General features: G+C 38.6%; 1 protein-coding gene across 4 annotated transcripts in view; it reads right to left on the minus strand.

The window, feature by feature from the left end:
- Nucleotides 1–25,527, minus strand: part of DIP2C (disco interacting protein 2 homolog C) — a 589,927-nt gene that overhangs the window by 191,098 nt on the left and 373,302 nt on the right. For all 4 annotated transcript variants that reach the window (XM_027841054.1, XM_027841052.1, XM_027841051.1 and 1 more), the window contains 3 exons: nucleotides 18,066–18,200; nucleotides 14,090–14,209; nucleotides 11,927–12,124 (listed from right to left, as the gene is read on the minus strand). In XM_027841054.1, the coding sequence (XP_027696855.1) occupies nucleotides 11,927–12,124; nucleotides 14,090–14,209; nucleotides 18,066–18,200 (453 nt within the window). The remainder of the gene's footprint in view (nucleotides 1–11,926; nucleotides 12,125–14,089; nucleotides 14,210–18,065; nucleotides 18,201–25,527) is intronic.

The raw sequence follows: 25,527 nt of genomic DNA on the forward strand, positions 1-25,527 counted from the left end.
TGTGTGTGTGTGTGTGTGTGTGTGTGTGTGTGTGTGTGTGTGTGTGTTTTCAAGGTAAAGGTATGCTGACATGAGGTAAATAATCCATTCTGCTCATTACTGTCTTGGATCCTTTTCAAGAATATACACATACAGAATTTACAGGGTGCCCAGGTCACTAAAAACCTGAGTATGGGATTTGGATCAATTATTGCTGGGGTCATTTAGTTTCTGACACAGGTTTGATCCTGCTAAGTAAGGTACAGCCTTCACTTACTGCATGTGACTAACTTCAATGCCAAATAAGAGTTCTGTCAAAAGGAGCTGGAACTTCTCAGTCTAAATTCTCAACATCCAGGCTGGTCCTTCAATAACTCAAAGCTGTTGTGAAGTGTTGACAGGGAGAAAGGAGGGAGGGAGAATTCTGCCTGCCCATCTACAATGATCATCCTGAGTAAAGATACTAACATACTGACTCAATAGATATCATCTAATGGAATCTGTTGGACTTGAGGGGACTGCAGGTTCAGGATGAATCAACAGTGTGATAAGATAGCTAAGAAAGCTAATTTAATCTAAGGCTACATTGAGAGGTAAAGGGCCAAGGACCAGGGAGGTGACAGTCCCATTGTACCCTTCCTCAGTCAGACAGCATCTCTAGTAATGGGTTCACTTTGGGAAGCCACATCTTAGAAAGGGCAATGATAAACTGGACAGTATCAGGAGGGCAGCTTGGATGGCAAAGACTGTCAAGATCAGGCAGTGTAAGGATCAGCTGAAGGAAGTAGGGATGTTTAATCTGACAGAAGATTCTGGCAGGGGTGGGGAGGGCATGATATGGTATCTTCTCCAATCTCTGAAAGGCTTTCATGTGCAAGAGGGTTTAGATTTACCATGAATTTCCTTAGGAGGCAGAACTAGCAGCAAATGATTGCAAAGAGGTAGTTGTCCAGGTAGAGTTTGGACTAACAAAGCTCTGAGGTCCCCTCAATGATTCTAAGGGCCATTTTGTATGTCCCCCAGCTACTTGTGGCCAAGGGAATTCTCCAAGACAGATGCCTCTGACTTGGTCATATCTCATGTCCCCTTTTAACAGTATGCAGGTGAGTACAGAACCACTGAAAGCCCAGAAGCAGCAGTTATATCCTGTTAGCTCCAGGATAGAATTTCACAGGTAGAGGCTTCCTTCTCTGCAGTTGGGAAAACCACATATCTTTAAGCACAAACTTCAGCAGACCCACTGAGCTTCAATATTCCCTCCATTGGTGCACACTGCAACCTACCTACACATTCTCTTACGCCTTGTGCACAGGGGAGAATTCAATTTATCTTTATATTGATGAATTTCTTTAAAACATGCAATATCCACATTCAAAGGAAGATTTAAAAAAAATATAGCCACCAGAAACCATGTCCTCCTATAACTCATTCATAGTACCAAATCTGGATCCATCACTTGGGTCTTCATGCATGGAACAATAGGAATAAGACCTCCTCCTCATTCATTCCTCCAGAGATGGAATACCCAGAGAAGCTTGTAAAGTCAAGTACTCTCTTCTGTTCCATTATAAGTCCAATATACAATCGTAACTGTTTCCTTCTGTTCATCTGCTGTATGGAATTGTTCTTACCTAACTCCACTTAGAGGGCTGTGAATGGCACACAGACAAGACGGAGAGGGAGAAGGAAAGAGATGAGCCCAAAATACCACATGGACAGACATGAGACATTTGGGCTTCGCTTAGCAAGTTGGTTTCCTTGACAACGCCCAACCAAACAGTAAACTTTGCTGTGTCAGGCAAAGAGGGGGGAAAAAGCCCTCTACAACCACCCACTTTCTCTCCACTCACAAACCAAAGAGCATAATAAACGTAGTTGAAAATATTTGTCTGCTCCAGTTAACTAGTTACAAATAATTTATTATCTGCATTACCTGTATTGAATGAAGAATTTTTAAAGATTGTTTCTCTTGCTTTGTAAAAAAAAAACTATTTTGGGAAATAATTTTTGGTTTCTTATGAATAAAACAAGTCAATGAGTTTTTAACATATATTCTTTTGCTATTTTATACTATAGGAAATTATTTCATTCAAGAATAGTACATATATATTCGAGTTGGCAAAATCCAGTACCTTGTGCTTGCAGTCATTAGTTTTTATGCTACTCTTGATTTTCATTAAAAGCACAGAGATTTCCAGAGATCTAGTCCAATTCTATCATTTTACAGATAGTCAATAATTATTTAATAAGCATCAACAATTTGTCAAGCATTGTGCTAAATTCTGGAAGTACAAAGAAAGGCAAAAAAAACCAAACCCAATCCCTACCCTCAATGACCATACATTTGAATGGGGGAGAAAACATATAAATAAAAAGGTAGATAAATATATGCAGAGTAGATGGAAAATAATCTGAGAGGAGAAGGCACTAGCAGCTGGAAGGAGTGGGAAAGTCATCCTTTAGAAGATGGGCTTTGAGCTGAGATCTGAAGGAAGCAAGAGATAGAGTTGAGAAAGCAGAACATTTCAGAATTGGAGAATAGCCAGGGAAAAGGTATAGAGATGAGAGATGAGGCAGTGTGTTTGAGGAAATGTAAGTAAGCAGTAACATGAGGCCAGAGTGGATAAAGGGACTTATCTTAGCGATAAAACTAGTCAATGGAAAGCTCGTGCCAGAAACCAGGTCTCTTGGCTCCCAGCCTAACAGTATCACAACAACAACTCATTACAAGCCCTACCTATTCTTACTGAAAACTGAACATTTTTCTTTAAAAAATTTCCAATTCTGTGATTTAGGCAGCAGAAATTAAACACAGCATAGAAAGAAACTCTAACCTGCCTTCCCTCCTCCATGTCTTTCAAAATTGATTCACAGTAAGTTCAAAATAGTTAGCAAAATCATTCAAATCAATGCAAAAGGCTAAATTAGGATGACTATTCAGATACTGGCATATCTGTCAATCTAATAATGAGATATGATGCAAACATAATATAAAGATTAACCCAGTTGGAGAACACATTTCTAGATAAATCTATTATCAATTCCTATTTAAATGATGAAAGTACATATCAGAGCAAACACCCATAAAGTCTATGAAAGAATATCAAAATACTTAATAATAAATCAATTATCAGCTGAATACACGATCAAGAGGGAAATAAATCGGACTTGGTAAGCCTACATACTTTTTAAGTAAGTTAAAACTTTAATGAGTGAAATTAATATTAGAGGCAATATAAAACATTTAGATTTTTGTTAGATATCAGACACAAAATCTTATCTCTGTCCTAATTAAGGAAAGTACCAACAAATTGTGTTAACCATTTATGGAGACCTATAGAAAGAGTAGCACAAAGCACATTTTCATTATATTACTGATACAGATAATTTGGCAGGGGTTGGGGTGGGGAACAAAAAAAACCAACAGAATTGGTAAATCATAGCTGAGTTACAAAAATAGAAGAAAACTAGAACATTTGATGAAGTTAGAAGTAAGGTGAAGAAAAAAAGCTATTTCAACAATGGGAATATCTTAACCAAAGATATTAAGCAGGAATCCATGGTAGGGGAGGGGAGGAGTAAAAAAAAAAATGCCAGGAGGACTCATAGCAAAAAAGAAAAGCAAATGAGGTATGAATCAATAGGTAAGGAAAGATGAAAAAGAAAATGACTTTTTAAATTGTATTAATTATATAGTAGGCAGTGGGAGTCAGTATCTTCATTTAGATCAGACTTAGAGTCATGTTTCCAAATCTGGATGCCCCTCTCTAAATAAAATTTAGGTAAGTGGAATGAAACTCTGATGGAATAAATCTAACAAAGGCATTAACTAATCAGAGATGCTTAAATTTAGTGTATACATTGAGATTATTTGGAAATTAAACACATATAAGTCTCGTTTCAGGTGATATGATATAATAATACCTATCCTAACTCCGTTACAGGGTTGTTGGGAGGTGGTAATGGAGGCTTTGGAAATTACATGGCACTCAGCATATGGTGACAACTAGGTGTACAGCGGACACGGTGCCAGGCTTGGGATCAGGAAGACTCATTTTCCTGAGTTTGAATCTGGCCTCAGACACTTACTAGCTGTGTGACCCAGGGCAAATCACTTAACCTTTTTTGTCTCAGAGCTGGAGAAGGAAATAGCAAACCACTCCAGTATCTTTGCCAAGAAAACCCCAAATGGGGCCGTGAATAATTGGACATGACTGAAATGACTGAACAGGTTACTATATGAGGCTGTTACTATTTATCATTTCACTAGGGAGGACCAAAAAGTATGCTAGCAAGAAGCCTTTAGCAAATTCCAGCTGCACGTCCAGGCCGATGCATTGCGACACTGTGGAAGACTTAGGAGAAAATGAATGACAAGGTCCTTGATGGAGCTCATGGTTTGGTGGCATACACAGAGCCTCCATATAAGAATCAAATTCTTCCCTGATGGTCTTCCCTAGGTATTCAGAAATAGAACAACATCCTTATTCTCTAAACTCTTGAAGCCTTTTATTAACAATGATCATTATGAAAATAATAGTTATTATTATAATGATTGACATTTATATAGAACTTTAAGATTTATAAAGTGTCCTACACGTATTACCCCATCTGATCCTCATAATAACCACGAGTTAAGTCCCATGGGTATTATTATCCTCATTTAGTAAAGAAACCAAGTTCATGACAGAAAGAGCTGCTATAAATAGTTTTGTACATACAGGTCCTTTTTTTTCTTTCTCTGATTTCCTTCCATGCTTTAGGGATTTTTCTCTCCCCTTCTCTCCCCTGTTGTTTTTTTTTTCCCCCAATGGAAGAGGGAAAAGTAGAGAGGAGAAAAAAGAAATGCTTCACCCTGGACATTCACTTTACTTCTTCAATTTCTCTCACCGTAAGTATCCCCCACCTCTAATCCCATAGATTCTACCTCTGATTGGTTACCATGAATTTCTCTACCATGCCCCTACACAGGTACCTTATCTTTCTTCCCCCACTTTTTCAACTTCCTTTCACATGTCATCTTTCCTACAACAAAATTGAAACTCCTTGAGGGCAGGGACCATCTTGCTTTTTTGTTTTTAATTGTTTTCCCAGGGCTTAGCACAGTAGCATGGTGCTTGGCAGGAAGTAATCTTTTTTATTTGTTAATTTAAAATTTAAAAAAAGTGCTAGTTGTATGTATAAGAGAGAGGAGAGAGGGGGAGAGGGGGAGAGGGGGAGAGAGAGAGAGAGACACTATGCCTCAGAGAAATTTTGACAGGCCTATAGTTACTTCCTATACCACACAACTGATCACAATCAATCAAATGAATATGTACCCTCACCTCGATATTCATTTCTAGTTTAATCTTCTCAATTAAACCCAAAGCTTCCTGAGAACAGTGACTGTGAGAAAAAGAAAGATGGGGGAGGTATCTCGCCATAAATACTTGAATGAATCAGACAGACTATATTCTGTCTTGTACTGTTCCCTAAACATGACTTGGTGTGGTTCCTGCCAGACTCTGTTCTCATCCTTCCCTTTTAAGCTTTCTTGTTTCGCATGGGTTGTCCCCCATGCCTAAAACAGTCTCCTCCTCTAACTCTACCTCTGGCAGTCTTTGCTATCCTTAAAGCCCAGGGCAGATGCCACAACCTTTTTGGTCTCCTCTGCTTTCATTTCTTCCCATTTAGAAACCCTTTCTCTCTCCCACTAGGCTAAACCTCTCATATTGGTGCATTTGTCTTATCCTTCTCTCTGGGCTAGGAGATATTTGAGGGCAGGGTGTTTCAACTGTTCATCTTCAAATAACCCCAGCGCCCAGTAGAGCGCCCCCCACAGCAGGTTATGGATTAGATTTAATAGTTATTAATTAGATTCAATGGTTATCATTCTAAATCTATAATAAGTCAGTAAGTAGGACAGCAGATTTCAGTTGTCAATAAATCATTAGGCCAAGAACATAAGCATCAGCATTTACTGAATGATTGCTGAGTAACACCCGACAATATTAATCTCTTTTAATCATACCAACATGGTGCCCAATGAATACGGCAATGAGGTCAGCAGTTATTCTTGATTCTTTCTTTAACATTCTTTGATGAGCTAAGAACCATAACTAGGAAAAGAAGTTATCAGCTGTTAGGCTCCAGCTAGATGAGGTCAGCTGCACTTTCACACTCATATAAAGCAATGTGGAGCATCCAGAGAAACTATGTCATCAGGTAATTTGTGGAAAATCCCAAGGTGAGTTGGTATAGACATGGTGGTGCTTAAAACTGAATAGTTACGTGTGAATGTGTATGCATTTATATAGTTGGAATACGTACAGGTTTTGCAAAGTACCTAAATATATTCTCTCTCATTTGATAGCTATATTTTCATATAAACACATACATGTAGCTCTCTATAGACATAGACATATGTATAGGTAGGTGTGTATGTGTGAGTGTGCAGGTATGAACACTATCATAACACAGCTGCCTTCCCTTCTCAGTAGCGCACGTATGTGTACATATACATATATATATAATATATATATGTATATGTACACACACACACACACACATACCATGAGCCGGAGCATGCCCCCCTCAAACAGGAGAAATTCACGTTAGAAAATCCTTAAGTTGTTGGCAGATGACTGTACTAACTTCTAAACTAGGCTGATTAGTAATGGTGATATTTCTTTAACATAAGCCTGGTATCTTAAGCAGAGAAGCTATATTTTTGTCTAAGATGGGCGAGTGTGCCTACTTAGTGATATTTATGCTGGATGTTACATGGGCTCAGCGCTTCTCTCGATGGATAGACATGGCCCACACTCCAGACATTTCCTATTCAGACTTTCTACATTACAATTCCTTTTGTTCATTACATCTGAATCAACCAGCCAATTAAGTAAAAGGTAAAAAGAAAACAGGTATTTCATACAAACAGCTAGCTTTTTCAAGCAAGCAACAACTAATGAACTAGTTCAGTATGTAGAAAACCCTATCCTTAATAGAGGAGAAATAGGTTGATATTATGTACCCCTTGAGTGTCAAGTATGTATGTATTTTTTCTTGTAAAAACCACTACCAGGAGATGGACCTGAGTCAGGACTCAGTATAATGAGACCCAGGGAGACATAGAGCAAAAATACTGGACCAAGAGAGGAATCCACTATTAACCAGGCTCATGCTGTATCTATTACTACTACTTTTACCCTTGAGATGAGTGCATAGAAGGCCTGAAGTGGGAACATGGGTAGGAGGGATCCTCATGAAGGGATAGGACTTGAAATGGAAATAAGAGTATCCTGGAAGCAGACGACATGGGTTCACTCACAGAGTCACAAATTTAGAGCATGGGGAAAGTAGTCTCAACAGAAAGAAGTGTAAAAGATTCCTGAAGTCCTGAGGTCATAGGGCATCCAAGGAGGAGAGAGATCAGATGGCAATCTAAGACCAGGAGGAAGAGAAGCCAATTTCACAATACTGAGAGTACCAGTTGAACAAGGCAATCATGTCCAACCAACTAGGAAAGCTCTCAAAGTCAAAAGGTGGTTAATGTTAAGGGTTGGAGACTCAATTTTCTAAGAAAAGGTCTAAGACAGTTGAAATGGAAGTCTTACTGAAGCATAATTCTTCCTCATCCCAAATGTCAAGAGAAGTCACATGACTCTTGCCAAAATCATGGAGTATGAAAGGGTTCAACTTGAGGATACCTTAGAAATGGGAGTCACCAGTCAAGGTCAAGGGCTTAATGAGGGTTGGGGAAGGGGATTCCAGAAAAGCTAAGCTTTCTATAGCATTGCCAAATATGTATTTATCAGCTAGAGAGCATAAATTTTCAATAGGCTAGATGACTGAAAGCAAGATCTAGAAGAGTAGAAGATAAATCAGAAAAAGGAAAGAAGCACTGAGAATAGGCCAAATCTTGTTTTCTACAAATGTGCAAGGAAAACCAGGATTAAATGCCAAGTAACAGGTTTCGTAACTTTCCATAAGGTTTCTTTTATTAGCTCTTCCCATTATATTTCATAAAATCATAAAGTTTTTTTGAGTTGAAAAGGACCTCAGGACTCCATTAATTTAACACTGCATGCTTACTTTATGGATAATGAAACTGGAGGGCTAAAGAGGTTCAATGACTTGTCCAAGGTCACAAAGGCAGTAACTTACAGAGCTGACATTGAAAATCAGGTCTTGTGACTTCAAATCTAGGACTCTTTCTATTATACAACCAAGTATGTGACCTCAAGTCAGACAACCTGAGTTCAAATCCTGCCTTGCACACATATCAGCTGTGTGACATTGGGCAAGTCACTTCACCTCTGACTGCCTCAAGTTCTTCATTTGTAAAAAGGGGATAATAATAGCACCTACTTCCCAGAGTTATTGTGAGGATCAAATAATATCTGTAAAGCACTTGGTAAACCCCGAAGTGCTATATAAATGTTGGCCATCATCATCATCATCATCATCATCATCATCATCATTCCATTCTGCTTTTCCCTCTAGTACACAGTAAGAAAATCCTTTAAAAATAACTAAAGAAAAGTTGTATGCTATTTATAGAGAACAGGAGACAAATCCTATTTCCACTCCGGAGATGGCAGCTGTACGAGAACAACAGGGATTGCTTATAACCTTATCCCTGTAATCTGTTGTTGGAGGAATACAAGAGTAGAATCATGAGAGGCCATGAGGGGCACCGAGTTTGTGAACCTGGGGCCACACCACACACATACAGCGATAATGACCAAACATGTCCAACAGGAATATGCAATCTCACTGATGACCTAACACACTTACTCAGCTTTTCTGGGTTAAGACCTAAAGTAAATGTCCAATGACTTGTTTTCCATGTGAAAAGTTTAATTCAACCACACTTCCTTTATCACTCCCTCTTGTCCCATTTTACTTTCCTGCCCCACCTTGCTTTGTTTATTCACTTCATTCCCAGGTGTATTCTTCTACACTCATAAAAACTGACATTTATGGAGTGCTTTCCATAAATTATCTCATGTGGTCCTCAAGACAACCTTGTGAAGTAGGCGCTATTATTAGACACATTTTACAGATGAAGAAACTGTGCCTGAGAGAGATTAAGTGACTATCTGAGGACCACTGCTGCTGCTGTTGTGTTTCATTCATGCCTGACTCTTTATGACCCCACCTGTGGTATTCTTGACAAAGATAGTGGGGTGGTTTGCCATTTCCTTCCCCAGCTCATTTGACAGATGAGGGACTAAGGCAAACAAGGTTAAGTGACTTGCCCAGGGTCACACAGCTACTAAGTGTCTGAGGCTGAATTTGAACTCATGAAGATGAGTCTTCCTGACTCCAGGCTCAATGCTCCATCCACTGCATCACCTAGCTGCCCATCTGAGGATCATGTTGATAAGTAAGTGATTGAGACTGAATCCAAACCCAGATCTTCCTATATCCACCATGCTATGCTGTTTCTAGGTGCTATACATCATATAAACAGGACAAAACTTACAAGCATAAGATAAAAAAATTTTCCTCTTCTGTCTCAAATACCCCATTAAACTCACATCCTGCCAATTTCTTTACTTGGATTCTACCCAATTTTTCATCATTCTACAGATTGTTAAACATACATCTTTTACTTTTTCCCATGTTTCTGTTCAGATTCTTAACCCAGGCTTAAGGAATATGGCTTAAGGCTAAGCACTTTATTCAGGTCCTGGCATACCATATAGGCCGTCAAATATTAATGAAAGGGATAACAAAATCATGCATTTCAATCACACGACCTGACTGAGCCCAGTCCCATGACGCATTGCCAGAAGGTTAAATTCAGAAAAAAGCAATGTGCCTCCAGGTCTCTGCAGTGAGACCTGGTATTGTCAGTTTTGGCCCACCCAACAAGGACTGACCGTCTCTTACTTCAAATCAGCTGTATTTTTTCTGGAAGCCTTTCAAGAGAGAAAAAATGTTTAATTCTCAACTCATCCAAGGAAAGTATTAAAATTCACAAGAACTTTTTAAAATAAATTCCAATAACAAAATATTGTATATTGTCTTCATTCATGACACTGGAGTGTTTATGTAATGAATTATTTTTTTCACTCATTCCTCATATAGAAGGACTAATTTCTTGAAGGCTTAGTATAAAAGAAGGAGCTTCCTTATCACCAGGCACATGTGTCAGGTGGCAAATAGAACTTGTTTGAGCCTTGAGACCATCATATTATCTCTGTTTTCATGTTAAAGGAGGTCAGGGGGCACTCCGAGTAGAGTTGTACTGATCTCCAGGTAGGAGTTGTTAATTATACATCAGGCAAAATACTCTCACCTTATTAGAATTTCTAATCTGCAATTAGCATGAAATCAACGACCTGCTGACATTTCTATTAAGTGATACCAGTAGCAACTTCTCCTGACTCTCAGAGCACCACTTTGTTCACACTCAGCCAAAGATGTAGTTTCTTACTCACTATAAAACTGACACATACATGACTACTTTTAAAAACAGTTGATCAGACTTTTTTTTTCCCTAGAAGAAACATCTCTGAAAAATGACTGTCACAAGTCAAAAGCAATTGCTGTTTTGCCTTTTTTTTTTTTAAACAACCTCCTGAGTGGGCACAGGAAAGTGATGGGATAACTTTCAGAATGCAATATTCATTCATTCATTCCTTCAATAAATATTTAATGAATGCATACTATGTGAAAAGTACTTCCTTCTGTGACACGGTCAAACATGAGTAAGACACAGTCATTATCCTTAAAGAACTTATAATATAGGAGAGATGAACTAACTAGGTATGTAATTTACTATGATTCAAGACAGTACAAGAAAAATTCCCCAAGAAAGTTAGAAAGTGCTAAGGAAGAGCAAAGGTAGCAGAGATCACTTTAGCTAAGAGGGAATCAAGGACGCCTGGTTGCAGATAGATATACTAATACAGGCTTTATCAAGAGGGTCCAAGTAAGAAGCAAAGAAGGCCTGAACTAGGCTGCTGACAGCAGAAAAGGAAAGGAAAGGACCAATGGGAGAGATCCTATGGCAGTGGAATTGACAAGACTTAATGACTAACTGGATGCAGTGGGTGAAGAAGAGAGATGTGTCAAAGAGGATTCCAAGGCAATCAGTTTGGAAGCATGGTTAAAAAAAAAAAAACACCAGGATACCAGGATAAGCTATTTTTAGGTGGAGCAAAATGGTGAGTTTGTTTCTGGACGTGTTGAGTTCAAGCTAACAACAGGCCTTTTAGACAGACATGTACATGAAACAGACAGAAATCCATGTTTGATGTTTGAGGAGAGTTAAGTTGTTTTTCAGTTGTATCCTACTCTTTCTGACCCCATTTGGGATTTTATGGGCAAAGATACTGGAGTGGTTTGTCATTTCTTTCTCTAGCTCATTTGACAGATGAGGAAATAAGGCAAACAGGGGCAGCTAGATGGCAAAGTGGATAGAGCACCAGCCCTGAATTCAGGAGGAACTAAGTTCAAATCCGGCCTCAGACACATAATGCTTACTAGCTGTGTGACCCTGGGCAAGTCACTTAACCCCATTGCCTAGTAAAAAACAAACAAACAAACAAACAAATAAATAAGGCAAACAAGGTTAAGTGACTTGCCCAGGGTCACACTTCTAGGAAGTATCTGAGGCCGGATTTGAAGTCAAGAGGATGATTCTTCCTGACTCCAGGCCCAGCATTCTATCCACTGTGCCACCTGGCTGGAGAGAGGGCAAGGCTAAAGTTAAACAACTCTGAGTCCTGAAAGTCTGAATCAACTATCCTCAGAGGGGATAGTTTAAGCCATAAAACTGGATAAGCTTATTCATAGAAGAAATGTAGAGGCAGGGGAAGGCCAATAACAGAACCTTGGGAGAATATCTACATCTAAGAGGGCAGGAAAAGGGAGGTAAGACAGTGGACATCTACATAGATGGAAGTACCAGCATAATGGAACATGGCAAAAATAGCACTGCGGCATTACTTACCATAAGTAAGAATGTACAGTGGTTTTCCATTTGTGTCCATAGTGGTTAGGCAAGGGGCCTTTGGTGAAATGGTCCCCCATCGCTGTAATGCTGCTTCTAATGACGGTGGCCAATTTGTTACCACGCCCAGCTGCTCCCCTCGCATTGCCAACATCTGTGCTCCTTCTGGCTTTGGTTGGTTTGGATCTGGTTGTTGAACTTGTATGTGAATTACAAAATCAGAATTAGTTTCATGTAAATGCCATTTTCATACCTATAAAATTCAGTCTTCTTTTCAAAGCACCATAGGAAAAAAAAAAAGGAAAGGTTAAACTCATTATGTGAGAGGAGCTACATATGAATATTTCTCAGAAGGCAGAATTTTGGACAATGCCATTATTTTCACAGATGAAATGACTATGCATTTTATTTTATACACACACACACACACACACACACCAACATACACCCATACACAATAGGTCAAAGAGTCTTAAGAAAACCACAAGCATGTTTACTGACAAGAGGCAAAATTTTTAAATGTATCTTTTCTAACACAAGTGTCAAAACCTTTATGGTTCTACTATTTAAATTTATAAGAAAAATTGCCATTCCCCAAGTGATAAATAGTATAAGGATATGATCAGACAGTTGTCCAGGGAACAAACCCAGGCTATCTATAGCCATGTGAAAAAATATTTGACAGTTCTGAGATTCCATCTCATACCCACCAGAGTAGCAGAGATGAAAAAAAAAAAAGAAACATGATAAATGTTGGAGGGGCTGTGGGAAAAGATGCATATATGGAGGCATTGTTGGTGGATCCATGAATGGGTATAACTAAGCAATTTAGAAAAATACACAAATAGTTACTAAGTAATGCAAGTCCTTTGACTCAGCTATACCATTGTGTCTTGTAGGCCTATACTCAAAAGAGGTCAAAGAAAGAGGAAATAGTCCAAAACAGAGTCCTCTAAGTGCAAAAATATTTTTAACAGCTCTTTCTGTGGTGGCAAAAACCTGGAAAGTAAGGGAATGCTCTCCAATTGAGGAATGGCTAAGTTGTGGTATATCAGTGTGATGAAATGAATACTTTTGTGCTGTAAGATGAGCAAATGGATGATTTCAAAAAGACAGGGGAAAGCTTATATGAACTGATGCAGAATGAAATAAACAGAACCGGAAAAACCATTTATACTAGAATATCAATAATATTTAGAAGGAGAAAGGTCATCAGCCTAGAAAAAATTACTTTAGGTTCTGAAAAGTCTTATTAGCACTTGTTATTGCTAAAGTATATTTGTACCCTTAATCAACAAGATAAACATTTCCACTTATAACTAACTTCCAAAGGAGTAGAGAAGGGAAAAAAAAGACTATTGCCTTAAGTAAAGCTCTAACATATGCTTAACAATAAAATGTATTTAGTTCAATAATTTGGATTAGGAAGACAGAAGTAGGTGACAACTTCTTCCATCCTTATAGAATCTCTTATGGCTTATAATTGTCCAAGAAGCAATTATCCACAGAACAAGATGATAATACTTGTTCTCAGTATATCACAACTGATGTCTAAGACCAACACCTGCATAAACATGGATTTCATCTTTAAGATCAAGTTCATTTCAATAAGCAGATTTCCTTTTCTACATACATCTATCACTTCTTCTGATTTTTACCCTTTTTTTTTAAAGAAAACCAAAGCATCCACTCTTTTGATGCCAGGCACTCACATTTTTGCACTGGGACAAGAAAAGGAACAAAATGGTAGCATCGTGTTTCATGCTGGAAATATACCCTCACACTGAGAAGCATTCTTTCCTGTGAGTTAGGATGTCCCATAATTCACACCCCCTCTGAAACACTACAGTACTCTCAGAGGAGCCCTGGCTCCGATGACAGAATTACAGTCTGCTAAGGGTGATGCATCAAATAATCAATTTTGGATCACTATCCTGAGTCACCAAGCATCTGGCTCACTGCTCAAGGTAATCATTAGAGACCTTTATTTTAACTGAGCTGTCTTTGCTAAAGTTCTGTCATCTCAGGGAATGAGATGTTCTTCTTTTAAAGATAATAGCTCTGGTAGAAACAATATTATTACAGTTTATAGCATTTTAACAACATCCAAAAGTCAAAAAAATAAAAATAAATTTTTTCTTTTCTTTTCTTTTTTTTTTTTACCTTCTAACAATTCCTCAAAATCATCTACAAAGAATTCTCGTAACGGAGGTCGTTTGGGCCGTTTGAGGGTATTGACCAGCTGTTGAATCTTTGCTGACACTCGGCTGCTCACGGGTACTCCTGGAGAATAGGGACCATGGGAGAGATGAGATGGCTTCCAGGCAACTCAGGGTGTAAACAAGGAAATATGGCAATAATTGGCAATGAAACAAGAGCTTGACGTCCTAGATCTAGGGTTGTTTAGAAAATTAAAAAAACAAACAAATAGGCTGACACTCTACCCTGAATCAAGGTACTGAGAGAACAGCTTTCTGAGATAAGCATGTTTAGTTGAATAAGTGTATATTCAGACAGAAAAAGAATAAAGCTGAAGGAGACTTGACTCTATTATGTAATACTATTTTATGTCTTTTTATGTGGATTCTATGGCGTGAATATTCCATGATCAAATTTTCGTTGCTAATGATGACCTTGGCCCAATTCCCAACCCTTAACATGTGCAGCATGGTAGAGTAGAAAGTAGGCCTTGAAGCCAGGAAGACCCACCTCTGACATGGTGGCTATGTCACCTTGAGTAAGTCAGGCAACTCCAAAACTACCAGTAGCAAAGAAGGTGTCAGTCTGTATTGGTAGAAGGAGTTCCCTCATCCAGGAGGGTTTTCTTTATCAATGCAATCACAGGCATTATTTAATATGTATAGTGTTACTTTGTTGTTCTGCCAATGAGGAGAAATGTTGCCCACTGGAAAAAGACAGGTCCCAACATCATGAAAGAGCTGGGTTTTGGTCTTTGGAACTAGACCCAATATTTATGAGGTGGGAAATTGTAGGCAAATCATTTATCCTCTGTGAGCCTCAGTTTCCTCCTCTGTAAAATGGGGATGCTAATACCTATGGCATCTACCTTAAAGGATTGTTGTGTGAATCAAAAACAATGAATTCTGTAACCTGCTTTTTAAACATTAAAGATTTACATAAGTGTAAGCTACTTAAATGTAGCACTGCCATTCCCACTACATTCTGTGTATCATTCATATGAGATGGTAGAACACATATTAATTTAACATGCACTTTATAAACGATGCTTTCAACAATCATTGTAAAAGTTTCATTTTTTTGCTTCCAAGATGATTCAAACTAGTTTTCAATAGGTCGGAAGAAAAGATAAATTGTAGGATTTTCTAAGTACCTTGTTTTTGTTTTTTTTTGAAGAAAAAAAATACTCTCAAAACTTGTAGAATTCTATTACACTTGTGCCTTAGACTTTCCTAAGCAAAGGATAGCCAATCCAGCAAATTCTGGTAGCCCATTTGATAATTAAGTTAACCACAGGAGCAAATGAAGGTTAAAATTAGTGGTTGATTTTTTTAAAGGATAAATCTTCATCTGAAATGGCAGGGGGAGGAAAATTTAAAGAAATAGTGCTGAGACTCTCACAAACAGCTATTTAGGTGGTGGTGTTTTTTACTATCAAAGTATAAAGTCTACCTAAACTCAGAGAGACCAGCAGACTCATCCAAGAACCTGCATAGAAGTAATATATTAACTTTGAAAAATAAAGTTTATTCATATAAAAAGATACTGGATATATATCAATGGGTTAGTGTGTGTTTCAGTCATCCTAAGGCTGAATGTGAATTATGATGCTGAGGTGAAGGTACTTTTTCTTAATAATCATAGAAGGAAAATGAATGCTATTAATTTACATTGTTGCACACAGAACTAAGCACAAGTTTCTCAGGTATGTGTTGCCAAAATGCCAAGAATAAAATACTGTTATTCAAAGAGTTTTTCCTCTGGTAGTTTTCAAACACATACATAGTATCCTTTAAGATAGGAAGTTTCAATAACCAAGAACTCTCCCTAAATCTCTCTTAAACATAAGGCCTGTGTCCCCAAACAATAGCAAGAAACATTGGCATAACTGTATCCAGTGACTCATGGGTCATCCCACCAGGCTCTTCATGAGTGAATCACTGAAAAAATGCACATAGAAAACTCTGAGTAATAATAATAATGAAAACAGTAAAAATCAGCTGAATAAATAGTAAATTTAGCAGAGGAATTAAACAAAGTAAAAAATAAAATAAAATAAAAAGACAGAGGTTATCATAGATTCAGAACTACATCCAAGAGAATTTAAAGATCAATTAGTTCAAGATCTCCTAAACTTTTTTGTTGTTGTGGACCTCTTTGGCAATCTGTTCAAACCGGTGGACCTTTAGGATAATGTTTTTAAATGCAGAGGGGTAAAGTATACAGGAGTACAAATGAGACCAATTATATTGAAATATGGTTATCAAAAAAAATAAGTTCTTGGCTCACAGGTTAAGAACTGCTCACCTAGTCAAACCTTCTTCTGTTATAGTCTTCTACAACAGAAGTTGAAACTCAGAAAATTGAAGTATCTTGCCAAAGGTCATGTAACTCAAGAAGTAGAGCCAAGATCTGAACTGTTTCTCCAAATCCAAAACCAGTGCTATTACTGAACCACGTCCTCTTAGCATGTAGAATAGTTTCACACATATCAATATATACATGCCCATTAATTAGGCATCTATTCTCAACCTAATTCAGGTGATACTTTTCCTGCTACTAAGATGTTTTTACTCAGTAATAAATTATTGCAATGTACTTAACCAATTTGGCACATAAACGTTAAAATGATGAATTTATGCCAAATTCTTTTCTTTACAATTTTAATTTTACAGCGTTTTTGGCATGCTCAGTTCCTGTAGAAAACGTGTCACTGATTACAACAGGGGTAGATGTTTATCCATCTGTCTGTTTAATCACAAAAAAATTCATCCATGCCATGTAATAAGTTCTCTCATTAGAGAGAAGAGCCCAATGCCAATGGTTCCCTCCCTTACTCTCTGATATCACTATTAGCAGCTTAAAATTGATGCCTTTGGTACCCACATTTAGTGGGGTTATCAATTTCAAGCCTGTCACCTGCAAAAGAAAATACACCCCAAGTGGTCCCAAACTTAATAAATTTACAATCCCTTTTTCTAAATACTTAATTACTTTTCCAATTAGTTTTCCCAAATACTTTATCATTTTATTCTTAGGGTAGCCCTGGGAATTACTGTTCTCTCCATTTTACCAAGAGGGGAAACAAGAATTAGGTAGTTTAGGTAACTTATGGAAGGTTATTTTTATGAACAGAAAGACCAGAGTGATTGCTACCATGGTTAATTTGTCACCACACTACACAGGCCCCAGGTCAGTGTGCTGAAAAATTCTACACTCCAAGTTTTGTGTGACATTCATCTAGAAAATTAAACCCTTGCTCTGTCAACTGTAGCCCAAGTGTTACCTGAAAGGGCCAGGGCCTGAGGAAGTACAAGAATAAATTCAAGACCTGGATCCATGGGATGCTGGGACCCATCTGCTCTCCAACTGCAAAAGGCCCCAACACCTGACAACATCCCAAGAAGAAAATTCCGTAGCACTTAATGGTGGTTTCTTTGACCACAACTCGGCTGACTTTCGTTACAGCCTTTTCTCTTTCTGAGCCCCAGACACCTTCTTTTCAAGTGGCCTTCTGTCCATTCTTTTATTTCCCACTTAACTTCACCTTGACCTTTCTGGTCCTCAGTCCACGTGTTCTAATCCCTACCTCCACCCTGGTTACACATCTGGGAAAACCTCAATGTCTTCAGAGTCTCCTTTCTTCTCTTCATATCCAAAATTCCTCAAATTTCACCTTTTTCCTCCTCTAAGAAATCATATCCCATTGATGAACACTTCTTGGAGCTTGTCATTTGCTTTCCATATGCCACCTTATTTGAGGGGTTCAAAAAGATCCTTGGCTGTGGATGCATTTCCGAGTGAAATATGGCCAAAAGAAACAAGGAACAGATGTCTATAGCACACAAATTATGGGAATGGAAAGATGGGTTAATGCAAATCAGAACTGAAAAGGAGGAGAGAAGGGAGAGAAAAAAAGGGCAAAAGCTACAAGACATACCATCCCCAGTCTCCATGAGTTCAGCATTTCCATACTTTGGTGCTGTCCGTGATGATGTCGATCCTTGAGGTCTTTCAACTTGTATTGAGTGTTCTGAGGTGTAAGTGGTAACATCAGGAGGTGCGGAATGATTTTCTGGGAAGAAATAATGAATTATTAGGTTTTATTTTTCAAATGACCCAGGTTAATAAAGTTATTTAGACCACCAGGTAAGAGGCAGGACCACATTCTAGGAAAAGAAGCTGCTGTCATTATTCAGCAATAAACAGGTATCTTTTCTTTTGCTTTTCAACAGGTTAGACGAATGTTACTCCGAACCAAAGGTGATGCAAGACTTTCCAAAATGGAGAGTAGTATATGCAATGGGATACCCAAAGAGAACAGGGCTAAAATGAGTTAGGAACAGGGATAGGGGATGGACCTGGGATTTCATTTGTAGTGGGAGCTCCTTGATGAGAAAACTCTCTCTACCTCTTACACAGTTGTCTAGAACACTGGGAAGTTCAGCAGCTTGCCAAGGGACCAAAGCTGTCGTGCTTCAGACAGAACACTCAAACTCAGGTCTTCCTAGCTGGATCTTGATCCATTATGCCCCTCAGTTTAAGATAAGCCAAGTCATTGAGTTTAAAAATTAGCAACACTTCAGAGTCAATTTCATAAATCAGAATCATCAGAACAATATAAGGCTGTGTCTTAACTACGGTACCTTACTTGAAGCATGTTAACCCACCTCCTGACAGAGGGTGATGGATACAAGGTACAGAGACATAGTTTTAGACATTGCTGCTCTGTGGCTTCATTTTGCTAGACTATACTCATTTGTAACAGCCCTTCTCGGGCTCCCTGTTTTACCCACCATTGAATAAGGAGGGAAAATAAAAGGGGAAGAGGAGTTAAAAAAAAAAGGTTAAAAAAAGGTGGTTAAAAAAAAGGCAGCCATTGTAATATTTCTAAAAATGCAGATAAGCAAATAAAAGAAGTTCAAAACGAAGCACAGATAAGCAGGACAGTTTTTAAATAATGTGGAGAATTTATTAAATCCTTTTTTTAAAAAAACTCAGTGGTAGGAATGGAGACTCACAGTTTCATATAGAATCTTCTTTTTATGATTTGCTGTATGTATGGAAACCTTCTTTGGGGGATATTTAAGTTCAAAATTTTAAAAATGTAAAATTTTAAAAAATCTATCGATTTAAGTGGTAATTGTAGAAACAATAAAAGTTACATAGGTGTCTCAGTTGGACAGTAACTTTCCCTTACAAGTAATACTTTTTGAAATTACTTTCTAAGGTTCTCTTTTTTTTTGGTCATTGTTCCAGATGAGCTGGACAGAATATGTCACAGGCCATTGAGTATGGGGCATGCTATACCTTGGGCTGTTTTCCCTGTTTTCCCTGGTGAGTGTTTACCCAAAAAGAAACATGAGAGACAATACATACAGACAGAAGTAGAAGTGTGCACAATCAATTACAGGTATACCTCTCTGTCCTTGGAATTTTTTTTTTGTTTTTTTGTTTTATTTCTTTTTTGGTAACAGCTCCCTTTAGTACCTTCAGAAACGTCTGACTTGGATGCTTTACTGGGGCATGGGGGAATGCTGGATGCTTTAAGACTGTGTCAGAGGAACATAAGCTCTGAAAGGGTTTATGAAAAGGCTTTGAAGATGGACTTAGATTCACACTGGCAGTTGAGGATTGTCCAAGTTGGGGGGGAGGGACTCTTCACAAAAAGAATGGCAACACTGTGGTGAAATGTTCTGGCCATGGCAACTCATGATGTCTACTCATAAAGGTGCAGAGAGGTTGCAATGGACACCGATAAAGGAAGCCCAAATCTCTGAAAGTATCATTTTAGAGTAGGAGGTTCTTAATCTGGGGTCCATGAACTTGTAAATGTATGCATGTATGTGTGTATACACATATATTACATATGATTACATAGCATATAATTGTATTTACATAGTTTATATGTGCAAATATATTACATAGTTTATATGTGTATATATATAGGACACCTAAGTGGGCCAGTAGACAGAGTGCCAGGCATGGAGTCAGGAACACTTATCTTCCTGAGTTTAAATCCAACCTCTAGGCAAGTCACTAGCTCTGTATACCTCATTTTCCTCATCTGTAAAATGAGTTAGAGAAGGAAATGGCAAACCACTCTAGTATCTTTGCCAAGAAAAACCCAAAGGGGGTCATGAAGAGTCAGAAATGACTAAAACAAATAAACAATAACAAAAACGTGTATGTGTGTCTATATACACATAGACACACATACATACATATGTAGCATGTATATATGTGTATGCTTATATCTATATGTAACTATGTAATAGTATAGGCTTTCTTTGCACATTTTCCTGCACATGTTATTTTGTGCACTTAGAAACATCATTCTGAGGATACCATAGTTTTCTTGACTGCTGACAAAAAAAGGAACCCCAGTTTTAGGGGGAGGAAGGAGATTCAGCAACATCATTACACAAAGAGCAGGACCCAGCCCTGTGCTATTCCAGGTGCCAATCCAGGCATAATTGATAATCACAATTCCTTCCTTCCAGGGAGGTGCTTAAACTCTGAGGTTGTTCACAAGTAAATGTATGACAAGAGAGAGACAAGAGCATTTGTTAGATGAAGAGCCATAGAGGTTACAGGTATAGGAGAAGCCAAAGAAGAATACACAGTGGTGTTTATTAACTGGAGGAGGAGGAGGAGGAGGAAAGAAGACCTGAGAATGAATCAGCAAAAGGGCAGAGGAAGAAAACAGAGATGAAGGCAGGGAAATTAACTGGAATTTAAGGAGCTGCTGTGGTTCTTTCTGTTTACATTCTGGGGCGGTGGAAATAGTGAGCACCAATAAATTGAATACTTTTTGAATACAAGTAAAAGTGACTTGCCCATGGTCTCAGAAATCGGTGGAACAATGGGTCTCAGAAGTGGAACAAAAGAACTCAGTGCTTACTATAGGTATGTGAATGACCCATGGATAACCACATTTGGTGAGTAGGTCCTGCTTTTCATTGGCTTAATAATGACCATAATCATAATCATTAATAATGATGATGATATAACAAGACTAATAATAGCTAGCATTTATATTGCACTTACTATGTGCCAAGGGTTTTACAATTATTAGATCCTCACAACAACCCTGGGAGGTAGGTACTATTATGATCCCCATTTTACAGATGAGGAAACTGAGGCAAACAGAGGTTAAGTGACTTGACCAAGGTCACACAGCTAGTAAGCTGTCTTAGACCGGATTTGAACTTGGATCTTCCTGATTCCAGGACCAGCAATCTATCCACTTGTGCTTAGATTTTGCCACACAAATAATGGACTTTTATAGATGGTTATTATTTTTTTTTTATCCAGGAGTTCTTCCATTTATTACTGCTTGCCACTGAGAGGCAGTGTTGTGCAGTGGATAGGGAGCTGGCCTCAAAGACGAGGAACTGGATTCAAGCCCTTCCTTGGATGTGTTCTGGCTGTAGGACCCTGGGCAAGTCAACTTCTCAGGATACAAGGCAATTCTGTGTTACAGAGAAGATGCTGCCCTAATTTAGCTGAAGGAGTTTCCTCACCTCAGAATTCCTGGTATTAAGGAAATCACCAATCCTGTCTCTGTTTTATCCCCTACTGGCTGCTGAGGCTTCCAATAGTTAGAGATTGGAAGAAGAAGAGAAAGAGGTTCAGGGGAATTAGGAAGCAGAGAATATGCTAATGGTTGAGTTTTTGAGTGAGGAAATAGACCCTACAGTCTATAAGGTTTCTTTCCTGCCCAGAACCCAAACAAACAACAGGAGAGAGATATGGTTGAGAGGGAGAGCTGGGATGGCAAAGGACTTTGAAAGTCCTCCAGGTGTACCTCTAGGATCTTACAGAATTATTGCATCTACTAGCTGGGGATCCCTGTTCTAGCCCCATTAATTCAGTATTTCTGATAATCCAGACATCAGGTTGAACCCAAGGGTCCCTTGTCCCTTCTTCTAAGAAAGGGTGTTGATGTAAATTGCAAACATAAAAAATACTACACAGAGCACAACCCAACTGCTTATGAGACCAAACTTTCTAAACATCTAATTCTTATCCACTTATTAATGTAGAAACCCAGATTACTCCTACTGAGTTGAATTTAGCTAGCCTTGCTTATATTTGGAAGTATTAAATTTCAATTTCTTTGCATTCTAGAATTCCTATTTTTCACTTATTCAGCCTAGTCTTCCAATGAGCATAAATTAGTGAAGTTTGACAGTACTTAATTTAAAAAAACACCATAAATTTAAAATCCACTCAAAAAGAAGGAAAATATCCAATGGTTATAGATGTTTCAAATAATTCACACAGTAAGTATTGAGTTCTTAGGTTCTGCTACTAATCAACTGTACAACCTTGGACAGGTCACTTGAAGGATGGAGGTAGTTACATCTCTAGGGATCCTTTCACCCGTCATACTCTGTTTCTCTAAACTATTTGTTGAATGAATTAATTCCAAATTCTGCTGTGCTATTATGTGAATAAAGTTGTCAGCACCTCTGTCCTCCAGCCTGCTTCATTGACTTGCCTCCAAACCAAGAACCACCCCTGCACAGACCTGAAGGATTTCATGGTCCCTCATCTAAGAAATAGAATGAGCTCCTGTCTCAGAATGTAGAGCAAAAACAGTTTTGAGAGACCACCTTGTCCAATCCTCTAATTTCACAGATGAGGAAACTAAGGCAAAAAAGGGGAAGAAAATCAGTTTCCCAAAGCCACATGCCCTTAGAATTAGGATTCAAATCCCAGGACTTTTAATGAAAAAATTCAGTGTTTTTTCTACTACGATATGCTTACTCTTTGTAACACAATATTGGGGCTGCTAGGTGGACACTTACTAGCTGTGCGTCCCTGGGCAAGTCACTTAACCCCATTGCCTAGACCAAAAAAAAAAAAATAACACAATATTAATTTGCTTTCTTTAGGCCATCTTCAATGCATCTGTGACCTCATTAACATGTGGCTTCCTTGAACAATATTGATTGCATCCTGTCCCATGTAGTTCTCATCCGTGACTTCACAGAAATTCCCCATAGTAGATGTACTCAATGTACTCAGTATACCAGGGCCCTTCCTCTAGGCTTTTGAACACTTCATGAATAGGAACATAGAACTCTGGTTCTACATCTCTCACTCTTGCTAAAAGACCTACTCGACTTCTTTTTCTCACAGTATATTTCCTTGATATATTTGACACCAATTATTGTGTATAAATTATCATTGATAATAGGCTGCTTTGGTCAGTTTAACCCAACACGTGGTACTCCATTGCCCTTGGGGTCATTACCAATTAGAAGCAAGACACAGAGAGTTGTAAAAGGACAAAAAAAATCTTGGTGTGCCCCCTGAGAGTTTGAATAACTTACCATGGGTGAAAAGAATGGACGTGATGATGCTTGGGTTATCGGGGGCAAGAACAAGAAAGAAGAGAATGTAAATAGTTTGCTTCAAATTTCAGGGACTCTGCAGGTAATTACTATATCCCTTGATGTAGTAGAAAAATGAATCAGAAGATGTGGACTCTGCTATCTATTATCAATGTGATATCTTGAACAAGTCACCTAGACTGTCGAGGCCTCGGTTTCTTTGTCTCTAAAATGAGAGTGTTGGATAAAACCCCCTAAGTCCCCAGTTCTAAATGCTGACTTGTTCCTGTTGCTTTATCACACAGGCTACATCGCTTCTATGACGATGAGTTTATTTTCCTAGCCAGCACCTTCTATGTGGCTCAGTACTGCATGAGCTGGGGAGGGCCCATGCTTCAGAAGTTAACACAATAGAAGCTAATATTTTAGGAACAAATTTTCAAATTGGTGCCTTCCAACAAAAGCAGCTGAAATGTGAGTCCACTGCGTTTGATTTCATTCAATCTTAATTGAGTGTTTAGATTAGACTGTAGCTGAATCATTAGTGATATCCGATAAGCCTCTGTGTTTGGTATGAGGCAAGCACCAAAACGTTTCCACCATGGAGCTAGAAAAAATAATGATGCTGGTACATCTGGAGATTGAAAAATCGGAACAGGGACAGCTGGGTGACTTCAAAGTGTTTTCCAAATTTATTTGTGTCATCTCCCTTTCCTTTCCCTTTCAATCTCTGTGCATATGCCATCAGTGGAAGATCACAAAACTCAGCAGCTGGCTTCTGTTAAGGTCAGAGAAAGCTCTGCCCTACTTACTTTGAGTATATCAGGGTTGCAAGAATTTTAAAAAGCTAAAAAAATTCTGCAGGAAAGTTTTTGAAAGTACTTTCTACAGGTGAGAGCTTTAACGAAGGTTGGTTGTTTTTTCGATTGATTGGTAAAGCTCAAGGCAAGGTTGAAATTCCAGGGTCAATCAAAGAAGGCTTCTCCATCCCAGGTATGGGCTGACTAACTCAATGCCCTAACTCTTATGCCACAGCTCTCTCACAGCTGATAATCACACTGAGGCCCTTGAGATACAAGAACTCTGGGACTTGACAATGGAAGGCCTGAATTTCAGTCTTTGGACTTTATCACCAACTAGCTGTTGTAGCTTTGGTCAAGCCACTCACTGTCTCGGAGCCTCGGTTTCCCATCTGTGAAATGGGTATAATCACACTTGCACTATCTACTTCACAGGTCAACTACGTGAAAAGCCCTTTGTAAACTGCAAACAGTTGTCCCATTTTAGGACACTCAGGAGGCTGTTGTGAGAAAAAACAATAACCAAAACACCTCTGAATTTGGAATCAGGGGACCTAAGTCTAAGTACTAGCCCTTCTACTTATTGATTGTATGATCTTCCTTGGTCATCTAGGTAGGCCTCAGTTCCTTCATCTTTAAAACGGGTGAGTTGGCGTCTGCGGTCCCTCCTAGCCCTAAATCTTGATCTGATAATCTTTTCAGACCTGAGGACATTCAGCAGAGGGAACTTTCAATTCTTAGGGCAAGGCTCTATTACTCAAGAGGGGGACGGCTTCTGAAATCAGATTAGGTGGACTCACCCTTCCAGAGGGGAAATGCAAAATGTTATCCGGAAATAATTGTATTCTGAACCAAAATCGTAGCACAAGAGAGTTTCCAAGTCAAAAAGGCAAGAGAGAGCTTGTTTCCAAACCCCCCTAATTATTTTTCAGGCTAAGGACAGTGACCAAATTAATAGAAGACAAGGGCTAGATTTGGTTTTCATGCAGAGGAGGCAATGCACTTATAATTGATTAGTTGCCACTGAATTTAATGAAAAACACCCAAAGAAACCTCTGGTTGATTGACTTGAATTTTTTGACTCTTCCACACATTAAGGCTGTCCCCAGCCACACTGCCCCATTGTTAATTTTTCAGCCATCAATCAACTAGCAAGGAGAGCAGAATTAGCCTGAACAAGCTGCCCCTCAAGCAGAGGCCACCATCACTCCACTACACACACACACACACACACACACACACACACACACACACACAC

Source organism: Vombatus ursinus, unplaced genomic scaffold, assembly GCF_900497805.2.
Source record: "Vombatus ursinus unplaced genomic scaffold, bare-nosed wombat genome assembly UNPS02014852.1, whole genome shotgun sequence".
Taxonomy (NCBI): domain Eukaryota; kingdom Metazoa; phylum Chordata; class Mammalia; order Diprotodontia; family Vombatidae; genus Vombatus; species Vombatus ursinus.